This window comes from Mastigoproctus giganteus, chromosome 2 (genome assembly GCF_048544385.1).
Source record: "Mastigoproctus giganteus isolate SK-2022 chromosome 2, ASM4854438v1, whole genome shotgun sequence".
Taxonomy (NCBI): domain Eukaryota; kingdom Metazoa; phylum Arthropoda; class Arachnida; order Uropygi; family Thelyphonidae; genus Mastigoproctus; species Mastigoproctus giganteus.
Genome location: NC_143576.1, coordinates 16,461,502 through 16,480,676, shown reverse-complemented (window position 1 = coordinate 16,480,676; position 19,175 = coordinate 16,461,502). Strand labels below are relative to the sequence as shown.

General features: G+C 36.5%; 1 protein-coding gene across 1 annotated transcript in view; it reads left to right on the top strand.

Annotated features, from left to right (window-relative positions):
• Positions 1–19,175, top strand: part of Tmem131 (Transmembrane protein 131) — a 448,968-nt gene that overhangs the window by 90,455 nt on the left and 339,338 nt on the right. The window contains exons 8-9 of the mRNA XM_090388275.1: positions 4,398–4,478; positions 15,174–15,321. Coding sequence (XP_090244401.1) covers positions 4,398–4,478; positions 15,174–15,321 — 229 coding nt within the window. The remainder of the gene's footprint in view (positions 1–4,397; positions 4,479–15,173; positions 15,322–19,175) is intronic.

Below are 19,175 nucleotides of genomic sequence, written 5' to 3'. Positions count from 1 at the left end.
GAAGTAGGTTTTCATTTTGTATTTTGTTGCAATGTGACATTGATGTTGTGCATGGTGGTAAACATATTTTTATCATTTTTAAGTCTATGAAACACACTGTCAGCCTGAAGTGTGAAAAAAAAAAATCAACTGAAAAATATAGGGTTTTTATTCTTGAAAGTGGCAATATTGATTTGGATAATATTTGTAAAAGAATAAGAGAAGTTTACCTCAATATGATACGTAGAACACTTCCATATGATACTCTCCAGAAATTAAAACGAAAACAATTAAAAAATTGAAAATCTTACATTACAGTAAGAAATAATTAACAATAATTAAAAATCAAATGAACACAATTAGAAATCAATTTAACGCAATTAAAAATTAAGTAAAAAATTAATGACACAATATAATAGCGTAGCTTAATTTAATTTATTATGATATTATATTGTGTCAGTTATAAATGGTACTTTAAGAGATCTACAATTTTCGAATTGTAAAAAATTAATTTAATGAAAAAAATTGCAAAACAATTTTCCTTCCTTGAAGCCGACAGTGCTTTTCGGACTGTATGTCATGATCACAGGAACGAAAATTACTGAATAGGGATTATTTGTCTTTGCGCATGCATGTAAAGGACCACGAGTCGGAGATTATATATGGCCACGAACATTAACAGAATTCTCGTGTAATTTAATTTTGACGGTTTCTGCAATTAATAGTTTCATATTACATTGGACACTAAGTATTTTGGCTTTGTTAAATAAAGTATGTTTTTCATTAACGGCATGAAAGGCTAATTCTGATGCTGCTGAAGGAGAACTGAGGCCGCATGTTGATTAACATGAAAATTCAGAGGAAACCATGTAGAACCCTGATAAGACGAGTCGCAATCACCGCAAGAAATGTTGCATACTAGGTCATTTATTTGTGTTGCAAACGAGGAAAGGACTGAGCGATTGTTCAGTATAGTGTGTAATTTCCGTATTGGCCTGGCTACAATTTTAAATTCGGTATCTTTAAAGAATCTGTTAAGTTGTTTGTGCCACTGTTCAACATATGGAACAGAAATAAAATATTTTTTGATATTACTATTGTTGGTTGGTGTATTTTTTTGTACCCTAATTCTGTCTATTGTAGCAAGTGGGTAACCCCTGTTTAAGAATCTGCTGGGTAATATTTGTATTTCTGAGCCCAAAGCAGATTCCGTTGTTGAATATTTATAAGCATTGAGAAATTGATTAAAGATAATCGCTCTTTTGTAGGTTTACGATAGATGTTAAATTTGATTTTATTTGCGTCCCGAGTAAGCGTGAAATTTAGAAAATTTAATGACTTAGTATCCGTATTCTCCCTCTCCAATGTAAATTTGAGTCTAGAATGAATATTATTAAACGAAAGTAAAATGTCTTGGATAGTGCTACTGTTGGTAATGACTAGAACGTCGTCTAAATACCTCCCATAATATGATACAGGTGTAGAAAAGGCGTCAAATGTATACGTTCAATCGTCGAGAGAGAGAGAGATCTCCGATATTAGGCCGCTCAGACTTAATCCCATTGGAAAACCAAAAATTTGTTTGTTTACTTTGTCTCGAAAGGTGATATAGTTGGCTTCAACTAAGAGTTTAATTAAATGAAAAATTTCCTTAATAGGAAGCTTCATATAATTAATCAGTATCGAGTTATCATTTAACATATCCCAAAGAATATCTAATGTGTATTCAATGTTTACATTCGTATATAATGAGATAACATCTAGTGAGAATAAATTATCATTACCGCCAAGTCTACAGTCAAGGTTATTAAATAGTGTATCATAGTTCTTAATCCCAAATTGTATTGCCTGTGTAAAGGGTTTTATAATGCTATATACATGTGTGGCCAAGGATGAAAATGCCGATTTTCTGTAGGAAACAATTGGCCAAATAGGAAATTCTGGTTTTATGTAATTTTACCTGACTGAAAAGACTTTGCAGTGTTTTTCACAATTTCACTGAAATTGTGAAAAACACTGCAATGTAATCTTATTTTGGTTGCCTTTTTATTTCTTATTTTTATTTTTAATTTCTTGCCAACTATCTGTCTCTCTCTTTTTCATATCTTATCTGGTGTATACCATGGATTCAATAGTTTTAACCAAAATCTTCTTCTTCACACTTTCTACATACTATATATATATATATATATATATATATATATTAGCAGTGCCTCTACTAATTAGCATTAGTAGAGGCATATGATGCAAGAAAGCCAGCTTATGCAGCATCAGCTAAAAAAAAAAAAAACGCTCCCACTTCACTCCTCCGTTCGTTCCAAATACCTGTCCAGCTCAACCTTAAATTTATTTAGGCTAACAACTTCCACAACAAAGGATGGAAGTCTGTTCCACCAACCAACTACCCGCTGGCTAAAGGCAAACTTCTGCACATCTGTCTTTCCTCAATTAGAATTTATGCCCTCTCAGGCAACTATTCTGAGCAAGAGGAAGAATCCTATCAGCATTGAGCATGCTCAAACCATTCAAGGCTTTATACACCTCAGTCAGATCACCTCGCAGGTGCCTAGTCTCCAGACACTGTAATTTGCAAAACTTTTTTCGTAAACCTTTCTTCGTAAGAGCAACTCTTTGTTCCATTCACAAATCTTGTTGCCCTTCTCTGTACTCATTCCAACAGCTCTACATAATATATATGTATATATATATATATATATATATATATATTTATACAGTCAAACCTCTATATAACAAAATAAATCGTTCACTTGAAAAAATTCATTAAACTTTTAAAAATTATTTCATAAAATATTTGGTTATTTTTTGTTGTACACTGGATTTTACTGTACATAGTTCATAAAATATTTGCATTTGTTTAAACACTCAAATATATTTTCTGGCATATTTTCTTCACACTTGAAGGCCTTGCTGCAAAGTTTCAAATGCTGCCAACGTTTCATATTTAGTTCTTATTTAGGTTATTTCCCTCATTGCCTTCATTGCTCTCAGTTTCATCCAACTCATCGTCGATATTGTAATTAGTTCTTTGAATACTCTCCAAAATGTTGGAATCACTCAGATATTCAGCTACTATGACATCATTATGAACTCCTAAAAATTCATCAAGAACAGTTTCTCCAGTGATCAAGCCTCTTACTTGGAGTTCTTTCCAAGATTGCTCAATATCTTGTAGTAGTTCATCCCTCTCATCACTGTTAATTGGCATTAGCAGAACTTGCTTTTGCAAAACAATTCTTAATTGTTGTTTCTGTCACATCTTTGCCCCACACTTTTGCTAACTCTGATATAGCAGATTTAATAAATCTATAATACCCATAAGTCTTTAACAGAATTTATAGGTTGATTGGTTTCTATTCCCAGTATAATTTTTTCTCAGTATGTCCCTTCAGTAGTACATTTCCAAATTCTTGTTAATGCCTTTGTCCATTGGCTGCAGTTTAGACAATCGGAGGGAAGAAAACAAGCTTCACACTTGTAAGTTTCTAAATTACCAAGTGAAGGTGGGCAGGGCAATTGTTCTTTCATCATCTTTCTATCAAAATTTAAAATCCACTTCAAAAATTTCACTTGTCATTCAAGATTTTTTGTTGTAGTTGTAGTCCAACTCTAACGACTTCACTCCTTTGAAACATCATAGTTTACTTTTTCCTATTACCAAAAGCTTCAGTTTTTCATTACTAGACATATTTACACCAGCCAAGATTGTAATTCTCTCCTTACTATTTTTTACCACCTAAATATTTATCACCTTTAAAAGTGATAAATGTTTATCACTTTTAAATGTGATTTAAATCATTTGATCAAGGGCATCTGCCTTCGATCGACCAATTTAAATTGGGGGCCCATCAAGCTCTCAGCTGCCCACATCCCAAAAAAGAATCTGCATTCTGAAAACAATTTTTCCTGTATTTTTTGGTCCACTTGGTGATAATATTGCAGTAAATTCAAGCTAATCTCCACTTTGCCTAAACAAAAGAAAAAGTATCATGCAAAAAAGAGCCAATTTTTATGTGTATATGAATTTCAAAAGAAGTACTTTCTTCCCTGCTTCAGTAGCTGGATAGGGCCAATGACGTTGTTGCCTTCTTTTGACAAAGTAATGACATTATTGGCACCTGGGAAGTTTTTAGCCACCTTCATTTAATTAAATGCAAAAGGATCCATCAGAAGTTATTATATATATCATTTCCAAGGCACAGTGATTATTAGAGGTCATTTTTAAAAGATTTTTATTTCACTACAATTTTTTTTTATTCCTGCTTAGGAAGAAATATAACATTGCTGTATTCAAAAAGTTTTCTTTTTGTCAGTGATAAGGTGAAAATCTCTAATTTGTAATTTGTGTTACTGAATATCTGTTAGGGGGGAAAAATGACTTTTTTATATATTTAATTTAGCTTACAGAAATGTACTCTAGTGGAGGAGATTTACATTTAGAACTTCCTTCTGGTGAATCAGAAGCTCCAAAACATTTGTGGGTAAGTGATAAAATTTAAGTTATTTGTTACTGGTATTCTTACTTGTTATACACTATTGAAGACAAACATGAATTCTGTCCTTATGGAAGTAAATATTTCACTTTTTATAAACTTAGGCCATCGGACTAATTTTTAGAAATATTGCAATTATTACTTTAAAATATTTATTATTTTTATTTTTGACAATGTATCTCTTTTTTCTAATGAAATTACAGTATTGGTTTCATATCTGCTCTGTTTTCACTGCAAAAGCATGAAGATTTTTGTCTGAAAGTTTTACTCTAGGCAGGATTATTTATTATAGTGGATACTGTGTTCCTATACTAAAGGCCAGACAATTTTTCACTTTTCTCACTTTAGCACAGATCTGGATTTCAGCTATGAACAGAGCCACATGGGGTGGGGGGGGAACACACACGTGCGCGCGCGCGCGCACACACACACACACACATAAACAGCTCTGTTCCCTAAGAATTATACTACTTTCCAAAAAAGTATTTGGACACATTGGTGAGCAGCACTGACTTCAGTGCTGCTCACTTCAATAGTTTGTAAAGAGTAATCTGACCTTTTCACCCCTGTTTGGAGTTTACAAATACTGGTGTCTCTTGAAAAGATTGTGCTTGTGGGTTCTTTTGTTTCTTTTTGTGGTATTTATATTTTAGTAGCACTTGTTCTTGGGATATGGTTGTCTCTCTCTTTAGGGAGGAGCCATGCACTCACTTCCCCAAGGGTAAGTGTTGTTTTAGTCCTTTTTTTCTTCTATTTTTAAGCTTATTTTTATGTTCAGTATATTTATTTTTGTTTTGATATAGGGGTAGTCAAGTTCATTGGAGAAGAACAGTATCTTGTCTTACCTATAACCCTGTTAATGGCATTAATTATTTTTCTGAGTAGTTCAAGTGTTTTCTTAAGTTCAAAACGGTAGTACCACTTCTTCATTCTCTATAATAAATTGTTAGTACAGTGGTACTTTGGTTTGTGAGCATAATTCGTTCCGGAAACGTGCGTGTAATCCAAAGCACTCGTATATCAAAGCGAATTTCCCCATAAGAAATAATGGAAACCCAGATGATTTGTTCCAAAACTCAAAAATATTCATATACTGTAAAAATGATTAATACAAAATACATACATACCTTTTTATATTTTTAATATTTAAATTTAATGTACATAAAGCAATGAATTTATTAATTATTGGGTAGGACGACTTTCACTGTCACTAACGGAATCACTGCTATCGGTTGACTTTTTCTTTTTTGCGACTTTAACAAGGAACCTATCCAATGACACTTGCTTTTACCTCCTTTTAAGGATTTCACGGAAATATGACATTGCATTGTTGTTAAACAGTTTCATCGCTCGCACTGCCACAGCCGTATTCGGGTAGTGCTTTTCTACAAAATTTTGCACTGATCCCCCATTTTACACACTTCCCTAATCTCATTTGAAGAGAGGGATGTCTCCATTTTTTTCTCCTCCTCCTCAGACGAGATCTCCATAACCTCTTGCTGTTGCTCGCAATGCAGATCCATCAGTTCGTCGGTTTAAACTCCTGACCATGTTCCTCCACCAGCTCTTGAATGTTGTCCTTATTCACCTCGAGTCCCATGGTCGTCCCCAAGGACACAATTTCATCCACAACTGGCAGCTCCTATTCATGAGCAAACCTCTCAATGCAATCAGACCACAGTTTTCTCCAAGCAGAATTGAGGGTTCTCTTGGTGACCCCATCCCAGGCTTTATCGATGATCTTGAGGCAGTTTACGATGTGGAAATGATTTTTCCAAAACTCTCGGAGGGTAAGGTTAGTTCCTTCAGTCACCTCGAAGCATCGTTGAAATAGTGCCTTGATGTAAAGTTTTTTAAAGTTTGAAATGACCTACTGATCCATGGGCTGGAGTAATGGAATAGTGTTGGGAGGAAGGAACTTAACCTTAATGAACTCGAATTCTTCCAGTAAGTCGTCCTCAAGGCCTGGAGGATGAGCAGGAGCATTATCCATAACCAGCAAGACTTTGAGTGGCAGTTTTTTTTCTAAAAGGTATTTCTTCACTGCAGGACCGAAGACCTCATTGATCCACTCAACGAACAAGATACGGGTGACCCAAGCCTTGCTGTTGGACCTCCACATAACATTTAATTGGCTCTTCTGCACTTTGCATTTCTTGAAGGCTCGTGGATTCTCAGAATGATACACGAGCAGGGGCTTGACTTTGAAATCACCGCTTGCATTAGCACACAGCAAGAGGGTGAGACGGTCTTTCATGGGCTTGTGACCGAACATTGCATTCTCTTCTTCTGTAATGTAGGTCCTCTTTGGCATCTTTTTCCAAAAAAGCCCCGTCTCATCGCAATTAAAAACTTGCTGCGGCAGGTAACACTCGGAAACCATGAGCTTCTGGAACTCGGCAACGAACGTCTCAGCTGCCTTAGCGTCCGAACTCGCAACCTCTCCGTGCCTCACAACACTATGGATGCCACTTCTCCTCTTAAAGTTATCAAACCATCCCCTGCTCTCTTTGAAGCCTTCTTCGTTTTCTGTAGATGTACCTGGCAGTTTACTTACGAGGTCGGCGTACAAGGCCTTTCCCTTCTCACAGATCAAGTTCTTGGTCACAGTATCACCTGCTAGTTGCTTCTCGTTTATCCACACCAAAAGCAATTTTTCTACATCTTCCAGAATATGTGGCCATTGCTTTGATATTCTCTTGACTCCTTTTGCTACATCTAGTACCCTTAGTTCTTCTTTAATATTGTTCAAATCGTTGACTTAGACTTCTTTTAAAATCTTGCGATGGTGGCCACTTTCATACCTTGTTCGTGCTTCCCGATGATTTCCTTCTTAATTTCTACCGTAATCATCTCCTTCTTCTTACCGCCTTCCTTTTCAACCGTTTTTTCCATTGGGGCCATTTTCGTAGTGTACAGTTAATAAAGAACAGTCACAACATTTGAACACAAAATAAAAAAATGCTTTACGCACATACACATGGTCACAATGCTAGCACAAATGTCCACTACAATGTTGACTGTATACGAATGAGGTATGCCGACTGAGATCGAACACACGGGACGATTACCCAATCACCATGTGATCACGTGACGCTCGGCAGACAATTTTTAGGGAATAAAGCACAATTACAAATGAGGAGGCACGCTTGATACACATAAACAAAGCTGCGCGCGTATAGCAACTGAATAAACAACACCGTAAAAGCAGAGATACACTATTAACACCTCACATTTTACTAAAGCACATTTCTAGGGGTTACTACCATAAAACAATAAAAACAATTTCCAGTTGCGTTTCTGCTAGTGGAATCTGTTATAAACTGGTAGTAAACTCAATTTAATTGCATTTGCGATTATACCGATAGCTGGAATTGTGTCGGTTTTTACGTTATTATGGTGAAATGTGTTTCCCCTTCACTGATATAAAAAAAACAAATACATTTTCAGAATCTTCTCTTCATTCCTATTGTGTTGCATTCAGTTGGGGTGATTCTGCATTCTACTGCCATTTCTTGTAAACACAAAGGCGAATCGTGCATAAGCGAATTCAGTTCGTGTTATATACGATATCGTTCCCCTATTTATAAATAGTATATGATCGAATTCGTGTAGTATAAACACGTGTTATACGAGGACTGACTGTACTCGTATTGCAAGACCTCGCTCGTTTATCAAGTTAAAATTTATTAAAAATTTTTGCTCGTCTTGCAAAACACTCGCAGACCAAGTTACTCGCAATCCAAGGTACCACTGTAGTTGTGTTTCATTCATGGAGCCATTCCATTTATTTGGAGTGCAATGCCATGACAATATACATGACTCACTTCACAAGATGAGATTGGTGCATTTTGTAGCAAACTTTGTTTTCTTCTTGTGGTCTTAATATATCTGCTACTCATAGTATATCAGTTTTTGTACTTCAGTTTGCCATGCATCATGGGCTGAAAACTCAAAATAACTCAGTGTACTTTTTATCTGCACAAATAACAATTTTGCCAAAATTAACAATCCTGTACAGGGTTGTTAAAATTAAAGTATCCATATGTAGAGGGCTCTGGAGCAGGTTCTAAGGCTTGTACTGAAGAGAACTTTGGACAACAGGTACAATAAAGAATTTGCTCACCATTTATTGGGGAAAAAAAATTAGTTACAAAATTTGTCACTGTATGGCTCGTAATTATATTAATTACGATTATGCAAATAACTTATCTTATTTGCATAATCGTAAGTTATTGCCAAAGTACCACTACTCAGCTTTACTGTACTGTATAAAAGCAAAGCAATCTCTTCAAAATCATACAGTAGATGTGTGCCTGCACTACAGCAGCAGTGCCAACAACGTTGCAGGAAAAGGTGCTATTAGTGAAGCTGTACTATTCAGAACAGCAACAGTGCAGCTACGACTATCAGAGAATTCCAGCGTCAAAAGCGCACATAAGTGGACCTATGACTGTTTGTGATATCTGCAAAATGATTGCAAAATTTGAAGCAACAGGACATCTTGGTATTCAACCAGGTAGAGGTCAAAAATGAGTGGACTCCTCTTGTGTTGAAGATGTGGCTATGGCTGTCGTGAATTTATCAAGTCAATCTCCATGTGGTAGTGCAAGTGTGCCAGCTGTTTCTCGTGAAGTGGACATGCCGTATTTCACTGTAGGGCTAGTAATGCGTCAGGTGTTGTGGTACTGTCCTTACAAGATGCACATGCTACAGCAACTAAAGCATGGTGATGCAGATATTCATTTCACATACGCCCTTCACTTCAGTTTCTGGCATAAATGACAATGGATATCATTTGACCATGGAACATCCTTTGCTTAAATGGACTTCTGCTTAAATGGACAAGTGAATATGCACAACTGTCGCATTTGGGCAACTGCATTCTCGGAAAGTGGGGTGGTGTGGATTTATGGCCATATTCATGATTAGGCCATATTTTTTTTGAACAGGTAACACGGACTGGACCCCACACTTGTTATGTCACTGGACAGTGATGTTTTGAAATGTTGGCAAATTTGGCAATACCAGAGCTGCAACAACGTGGGTACCTTCAGGATACCATATTCATTCAAGATGATGCACTACCCCCACATCCACCGTTGTGTCCAAAGATTGCTAAGGCAACACTTTACAGACGAACGGGTCATCAGCCATTGTTTCCAGACATCTTGGCCACCCTGATCATCGAACCTCACCCCATGCGACTTCTGGTTTTGGGGTTTTTTGAAGAACCAGGTGTATCGGGAAGGATGTCAAACTCTGGCAGATCTGAAGGATAGCATTAGATGTCATGTGCTGGCTGTTCCAGTTGACACGTTACGTTCTGTTGTTGACCAAAATGGAGGATACATTGAACAATTGCAGCGCTGTTGAAGTGATTTGTATTGCCACAGCACCACATGTGACAAATTTTTTAACTAATTTTTTTTTTCTAATAAATGGCGAGCACATTTTTTATTGTACCTGTTGTCCAAATTTCTCTTCAGTATGAGCCTTACAACTTTCTCCAGAGCCCTCTACATAGAGATACTTTAATTTTAACAAAGCTGTACATTAATTTACTGTAAAAAGATACTTCACTGCATGAGTAATAAGAAATTAAAAAATGCTCATTGCAGTAATAAAAAGAATAATGGCAATTCTGAGCTTAAGTTTAAATTTATACATGAGACTTTGTGATTGGAATAGAACAAAGGCAAAATTTTGGTAAATAATTTACAGTTAAAACAAACAGAAATCAAATAAATTTCATATGCTATACTGCATTAGATTTCAATCATGGGATTGAAATCTAATGCAGATTTCAATCTGCATTAGATTTCAATCAGAAATCTAATGCAGAAATCTAATGCATTAGATTTCAATCAACCACTGAAGCTCAAAGATGAGTAGTAGTAGTAGTAGTGGCATGTAATGCAAGAAAGCAAATTTAACCTTTGAGCTTATGCAGCATCAGCCAAAAAAAAAATAATTTAAAAACAATTCCCTCTAAATGTTTGTCCAGTTCCTCCTTAAATTTATTTAACCTATTAACTTCCACAATGACAGATGGAATATTGTTCCAGCAATTAACCACCCGCTGGCTAAAGGCAAATTTCTGCACATCAATTCTGCATCTGTCTTTCCTCAATTTGAATTTATGCCCCCTTAGGTTCATAATCTGAACAAATGGAAAAATCCCATCAGAATTCAGCATGCTCAACCAATTCAAGGCCTTATACACACCTCAGTCAGATCACCTTGCAGGTGCCTAGTCTCCAGCTGCTGCAATTTGCAGAACTTAAGCCTCTCTTGGTAAAAGGATCCCTTCATTCCCCTCACCAATCTTGTTGCCCTTCTCTGTATATGCTCAAGCAAATCTACATCCTTCCTAAAATGAGGCCTCCAGACCTGTATGCAGTACTCAAGGCAGCCGACTGGGCTAGCCGAGTGCGTAAAGTGCCTGCCTGGCAACCCGAAGGTCGCAGGTTCAAATTCCGCGTCGGGCTTGGATCAGAGTAGTGCAAAAACCTTGGGAGGTGCATTATGGCCACAGAAGCTAATGCACCAACAACTAACAAAAAAAAAAAAAAAAAGGAAAAAAGTACTCGTGGCATGGCCTGACGATTGCCTTATACAGAGGGACAATCACCTCCTTTTCCCTGCTAGCAAAATTCCTGTATATCATTGAAAAAACCTCATGACCTGCCCTGGCAGCCTGTCTGCATTGCTCAGAAAACTTCATATCTGACTGCACAATTACTCCCAGGTCTTTTTCATTTTCTACCACCTTAAGTGTAGTACCACACAGTTGGTACATTTCTCTGGGGTTGCTTCTACCCATATGCAGTACTTTGCATTTGTCAATGTTAAAACTTCAGTTGGCACTTCTCAGCCCATCTGCCCAAATTTTCTAGATCCTGTTGCAGTAGCACATTACTGTCATTAACAACCCTGCCAACCTTTGTATCATCTGCAAACTTTGACACTAAGCCTGATATACCTTTATCAATATCATTCAACATCTGTCTTCAGTTCAAATGAGCAGAAAGTTCAGTTTGAGATAAATACCATTAATCAGAGATATGCCTAAGTTGCTAGTCTTTTTAAATTGTATAACATCACCTGAAAAGGCAAATTCTTATATGTTTAAAACTCTCACAACATTAAACGTCACAAAAACATTCTACTCACATGCTGGGGTTTTTTTGTTTTTTTTTAATCACAGAGTTCATTGTGATTAAAAAAAGTTCCAGGTACTGCCCCACAACAGATACATATATACATATATTTAAAACTCTGAGACATCACCAGGTCAGCTTTTTGAAGCTTACTGTCTTCTTATCAGCTGGCAGGTGGTCTCTGTTAGCAAATGTATAGTTGAACTGAATAATTTTTTTTGTCTAAGTGAACAGCCATGTGGTGTATGGAAGTAAAATTTCCATTTAAACAAATTATGACTTTTGTGTATACCTTTAACCCTTAACATGGCTGTGTTTGTCCTACACAATTCATTACAGGGAATATTTCAATCAAAGAGCAGTATTTGAAATTAAATAAAATTTGTATACTTTACTTCATTTGATCTTGATCATGAGTATTTTTATGCTCCCATTGAAGACAAGCTTGAATATTCAACCTTTATGCTTTGGCTTAATATATCATTGTGTAAACAGTGAAATTTTTAGGAAGTGAAGTTAAGGTGTGGAACTGTTTTCATGGTATGGCCTAGATTTTTAGGTGGTTTGCAGGAATCATATGTGCTGATGCCTACCTCAGGAAAGCTTTTGACACTGTTGCGCATGGAAGACTATTGTACAAATTGGAGCAGAATGGTATTATGGGTAAGTTGCTACAATGGACAAAAGGATGGTTAAGTGGGAGAAGACAGAGGGTGGTAATCGATGGGTGCTGCTCTTCATGGACTAATGTTATTAGTGGAGTCCCACAGGGTTCGATGTTGGGTCCACTGTTGTTTTGTATATTTATCAGTGATATCGATGAAGGTATATCAGGCTTAATGTCGAAGTTTGCAGATGATACAAAGGTTGGCAGGGTTGTTATTGACACTAATGGCAGTGTGCTACTGCAGCAGGATCTAGATAATTTGGGCAGATGGGCTAAGAAGTGGCAACTGAAGTTTAACCTTGACAAATGCAAAGTACTGCATATGGATAGAAGTAACCCCAGAGAAATGTACCAACTGTGTGGTACTACACTTAAGGTGGTAGAAAATGAAAAAGACCTGGGAGTAATTGTGCAGTCAGATATGAAGTTTTCTGAGCAATGCAGACAGGCTGCCAGGACAGGTCATGGGGTTTTGTCAATGATATATAGGAATTTTGCTAGCAGGGAGAAGGAGGTGATTGTCCCTCTGTATAAGGCAATGGTCAGGCCACACCTTGAGTACTGCATACAGGTCTGGAGACCTCATTTTAGGAAGGATGTAGATTTACTTGAGCGTGTACAGAGAAGGGCGACAAGATTGGTGAGGGGAATGAAGGTATTCTCTTACAAGAGAGGCTTAAGTTCTGCAAATTGTAGTGGCTGGAGACTAGGCACCTGCGCGGTGATCTGATTGAGGTGTATAAAGCCTTGAATGGGTTGAGCCTGCTGAATTCTGATGGAATTCTTCCACTTGTTCAGATTACGAACCTAAGGGGGCATAAATTCAAATTAAGAAAGGACAGATGTAGAATAGATGTGCGGAAATTTTCCTTTAGCCAGCGCGCGTGGTTAATTGCTGGAACAAACTTCCATCTGTCATTGTGGAAGTTGATAGGTTGAATAAATTTAAGGAGGAACTGTACAGGCATTTGGAGGGAATGGTGTGATTTTTTTTTTTTTTTTTTTTTGGCTGATGCTGCATAAGCTCATACACTTGCTTTCTTGCATCACATACCACTACTACTACTACTATTTTGGACATTTCATGTTCCGTATGATGAGCCATTTTTCTGCACAGACCCAGTTTTGTTTCAACAGGATAATGCTCCAAGCCATACTTCCAGTGCTGTCTGAGACTGGTTTGTGGTCATGAAGGTATGAAGATTGGAATGACTGACAATTTGAACCTTATGTAGCACTTGTTGGAACTGGAATGTCAGATAATGGTAATGCCAATGCATCCCACATCTGTAGTTCAACTGGTCACTCCTCTATAGGAGGAAAGGAGGACTATACCTGCTGCAGACTATAATTTGTTGGGGAAAAGTCTACCCAGAAGGGTGGAGTGTGTCATAGTGGGTAAAAAGGAGACTAATGCGCTATTGAAGTCATTGGAATGACTTTGGAGAGTAGCGTGTATTGCTGTCAGTGAAGACTCATCAGCTATGGAATTTATATAGAATAAAAAAACAAATGTGAAAGTAAGTTTTCTTTGAATAAATATTGTGCACTGTTGAATGTGCATGGGGATAGGAACCTTAGGTCAAATTTCATTTTACACATTGGTGTGAGTTTTCACATGTAGCTTAAAGCTATTACTCATTTCACATGTGTTCTGACAAAGCAGAGGAGTCTACAGCAAAAAATAATATCTGAGCATGATTCACTGAAAGGATTATGTCAGTTTATGTCATCATTTGCTGATAAATCAAAATAATTTGGTTTCTTGCACTATCTTTAAAAGATACTACTTTCATTCACATTTTTTGTCATTATCACTTTTAAATAAATAGATTTTATTGTTGCCGATATAAAGTAATGTTTTTGAGAGGTAGACAGGGGCTCAGAAATGACTGATCCTTTTGTGTGAAAGGTGCAAAAACCATTGGGTAGATTTCTACTCTCCATGACTGCCAGTTATTTATAATATTGGATTATCCAAAACAAATCCAAAGGTCCAATGTGATTTGCAGCAGAGGAGATGGTGTTCGATGATCCCATCATGAGAGCAGTGTGCAGTTAGGCAACTGCAGTGTTGTCTGCAGTGTCTTTCCAGCATGAAAAAAAGTCATCACCAGAAATACCAGCCATGAATATGAAATATCTGGAAAATTGAAAGCCACTACAACCGCAACAGTTCACCACTAAGTTTTTTACAACATTGGAATAGGCCAAATTTACAACATTGGAAGAGCCCGAATTCACTAAAGTGTGCAGAGTACACTTCAGTTAGCTCACCACTAACTCATTAATGTTTTGTCTGTCAGAGCCAACAGTAGATGCACTTGGAGCTCCTTACATGACTTTACGCCAATAGTTATCATAATTTAAGCTTATTTATAATTTTATTATCATCATCAAAGACTTCAAAATGGACATTGTAAATGTATGGCCATTTTGTTTTTACAAGCATATTCTGTGTTTGAAATTAGTTAATTTAAAATTTTTTTATTTTATTTATTTATTTATTTATTTTTTTGCCAATTAGCAAGACATTGGAGTCACATGTAGTGAAGTATTTTATTACATAACTAGGTGTTATGCCTACCTGATTTGAAATGTGCTTTCAAGCACATACAAAAAAGATAGGTTTTTTTTTTTTTTTTGTTTTTTTACCTGTTACAAAAAATAGCAGTATCAGTGGCTTCCATCATGCAAGGAAAAATTTTTCCATTTTTTTTTTTTATTTCCCCAGTAGTACATAATTATTAAATTAAAAATATGCCAATCCTATGATGACGAATGAATTTAGTATCAATTTCTTGAAAATTTTAATTAAATTCTTTAAATGCTGCTTTTTATATATATATATAGGAAATTCCACCCTATGAAACAAAACCAGTAATGAGAGCAAATTTTGTTGCAAGAATTGAAAGGAACCACACTGCCTATATTCGTATAAAGACCAACAGTAGTAGCCAAGATTATCTAGTTCTACCAGTTGAAGTTGAAGTTACTTCAAGTAAGAATTTATATGGGCATCTTTCCTTAACTGAGTTTTCCAATTAATATTAGTATTAGCAAAACAATGCAAGAAATCAAAAAATGAAATGAAACTAATGTTAACTTTACCCATTTCATTTACTTCTGAGTATCCCTTTTTAAGTTTAGTTAAACTTTTCCCCTCTACAAGACTAAATGGGAGTTATTCTAATAATCAGTTACTCTTTGGATAATGGCAATTTTTGTACATTGTACTACAGTTATATCTTCTCAATTTAAATTTATGCTCTTGAGAATGGGTAAAGGTCCCACATTTGATTATTCAACCACTTTAGGTGTCTCAATCAAATAGTTAGGCAGATACTGGTTTACAAACTTTCTAACTGATAAATCGAAGTCTGCCCTAGTAAAAATATTCCTTTGGGCATGTAATCAATTTCGTTGCACCTTTTTTTGTACCCTTTCTACCATATTGACATCCTTCCAAAAGTATGCAGCATTCAAGGTGTGATCCTAACAGTTGTTTTATACAAATGAATAATTACTTTTGTATCTAATAGCAAAGTTTCTATATACAATAAACTTTAAAATCTGGCACTTCACAACCTGGAAATATTCAGAAAACAATCTGGCATTCTTGTTAACTATCACACTTGTCTTTCAAGAATCCATGCAAAAAAAAAAGTGACATTTCTTGTACTTTAATTTGTTTTTGCAGTCAGCAGATTTTAAGCTGCATAGATAATGCCTTTGCAACAGTTTTCCTTGGTATTACACTATTTTCAAACAGATTGTCTCTCCAAAAGATTAATTGGCCATTTGTTTAAAAGATGAGCCTGCAGGCAGCCTGTTTCTGGAATAATTGGTCTCTCATTGGATAGTAGGTGGCTTCTAGTGGCAACATACAGACAGAATTTTTCAATAAACTTAACTATTTGCTGCCTGTAAAAGATTTATGAGGAGTGCAGTGTTGTTTAATCTGTTATTAGAATTAGCTATAAAGAAGTTTAGTTTGAGCTGCCATGCAGTTATGAAATCAGTTTTCAAAGTTGCAATATAGCTAAAGCTACCTTGAAATTAGCACCAGGTCAATTCACTACAAAGGCAAGGTTTTTCTGTTGTGAGAGTTAAGACCATCTATGTATTTTAAACCTACTTGCGAAAACAGATGAAAGGACAATATAGTTATTTTAAATGACTATATTGTCATTTATGTAAATAAATTCATTTGTTATGTTTAATATTGTTAAAATGTGTTCTTTTAGAGCTGCTCAAATAACTAGGCTCAAATAACCTGGATTTTGACACCAAAATCCAGAAAATTTTCAAATCTGGCACTTGTCAATCCATGAGTGTTTCTAGACATTGCGTAAAAATTTACTGTATATCCTGAATAGAATCGCACAAGCTGTCCTAGTAGTCCATGTGCACTGCACTGCTTGTAGAACTAGACTTACTCAAAGTTTTTTTGATATCAGCTTACTGCGTTGAGTTTGTTGCCCAATTGGTAATAAATTGATACTGTATAAATAAGTTTCTGTGCTGCTTAACAAGAAAAATATACTAACAATAACAAGAAAAAATAAAAGCATCAATTATCTGTGGTCCTGGGATAGCATTCATGGTCACTATTAACAGTGGCTGTTTGTTATCCTAGGGTCATATTTTGAAATCAAATAGATCAAACCCATTTGCTTCAACAAAGAATGTGCAGCCCATTATTAAGTGTACCAGTGACATATTGGCCACCAAAAAAACTTTCCACAATGAATCTAATCATCTTGGAGCGGTACTGGAGTATGAAGCTGTAAGTGTACATTAAATGCATGAAATTTGAAAATAGTTTATCTTTTCCATTTTACATTCAAAAAATGTGATTTTTTTTTTTTTCATAAAATAAAGATTATGAAAATAGAGAAGTTTGTAAGATTAAATTTGAGACAGAAGTATAAGGTGTGGCAGTAAAATTCCTGGACTGTTGCTGTTGCAGTCATGTTGATGCATTTGAGAATAAACGGAAGTGATATGTTATATTGTTCTACGACAAGCTAAGCAACACTTTAAAGTCGCTGAAGAAGCACGACATTACGGTCATCCTCGGTGACTTTAATGCCAAAATCGGTCAAGGAAAGCTGCAAAACATAGTCGGAGAACATTGCTTGGGGACACGGAATGAACGAGGCGACAGACTTGTCCAGTTTTGCCAAGAAGAAAAATTTAGCATTGCCAACACTTGGTTTAAACTACCACCTCGACGACTATACACCTGGACCTCACCACAAGATTCTGACAACAATATCGTCAGGAACCAAATTGACTACATCTTAATCAACATCAGATATAAGTCAAGTGTCCTCAAGGCAAAAACTTACCCTGGAGCTGACATATCATCAGACTATAACCCAGTAAGTAATAGCAACACTACATCTCAAATTACGAGCAGTCAAACACACAAGCACAACAAAAAGAATCGACCTGGAGAAACTGAAGACCAACGCCAACAGGCGACAAGTACAGATTCCTCTCAACACTACAATCAGATCGATCAAAGCAATAACAACAGATGTGCAAGCGTTCGGGCGTTCACTCAAACAGTGCATCAATGAAACAGCAGAAACCCTGCTAGGACATCAGGCGTCGAAAAAGAAACAACGGTGGATGACCCAGCACATACTAGACCTAATGGATGAACGGAGAACATTCAAAAGCAACAACAACCGGGAAAAATACAAAAAATACAACAAAAGATCAAACAGGAAATCCGGAAGGCAAAGGAAAAATGGATGGAAGATCAGTGTGCAGAAATTGAAGACCTAATCAAGAAAAATGACAACTATAACCTGCACAAGAAGCTCAAAGAAGCTGGAAACATCTACAAACCGGCTCTTATCCCAAGCTTATATATGGACAACAATCAACCTATACTAAGCAAACAAGCCAAACTCGACACCTGGAATATACAATCTGTTCGGCACCAACAGAAAACCGGCAGAAATGCAACAACAAACACAGGAAGATAATCTCCACATATTAACATCTGAAGTGGAACATGCCATCCGAATAACAAAGCCAGGCAAGGCCTGCGGACCTGATCAGATTCATGTGGAACTGCTGAAACAACTAGACTACAGCAACATCCAACAACTAACGAAATGGTTCAATCAAATCTACAACAACAACAACATTCCATCCGAATGGCTCCAATCCATCTTCGTGGCCCTACCAAAAAAGCATTTCCGGCCCTACCAGCCGGAAATGCTAAGACTTTAGGCTGATCAGTCTAATGAGCCAGGTGCTAAAAGTCTTCCTCAAGGTGATTCAGCAAAGGGTAATATGTAAGTGCGAAAATGCACTAGGAAACACACAGTTCGGATTCTGCAGGGGACGCACCAGAGAAGCAATTTTCTGTTTACAAATATTGCTACAAAGGTGCCATGAACATCAAAAAGACGTGTATATATGTTTTATTGATTACGAGAAAGCCTTCGATTCAGTAGACCACGACCGTCTAATTGACCGACTGAGAAAACTTGGCTTGAAAACAACGATATCAACTTTATTACAACTCTCTACTGGAATCAAACAGCCCGGCTTCGCTATGACAACGACCTGACAGACCCAATTCCAATAAAAAAAAGGCGTCCGGCAAGGCTGTCCATTATCTCCCATTCTTTTTAACATCTATTCGGAAATGATCTTCGACCAAACACTGGCTGACAAGAACATTGGCATAAAAGTTAACGGACACTACATCAATAACTTAAGATATGCCAATGACACAGCACTAATAGCGGATTCAGAACAAGATTTACAGACCATCTTGAACGAAGTGGACATAGAAAGCCAAGCATGGGGGCTACGAATCAACAAAAA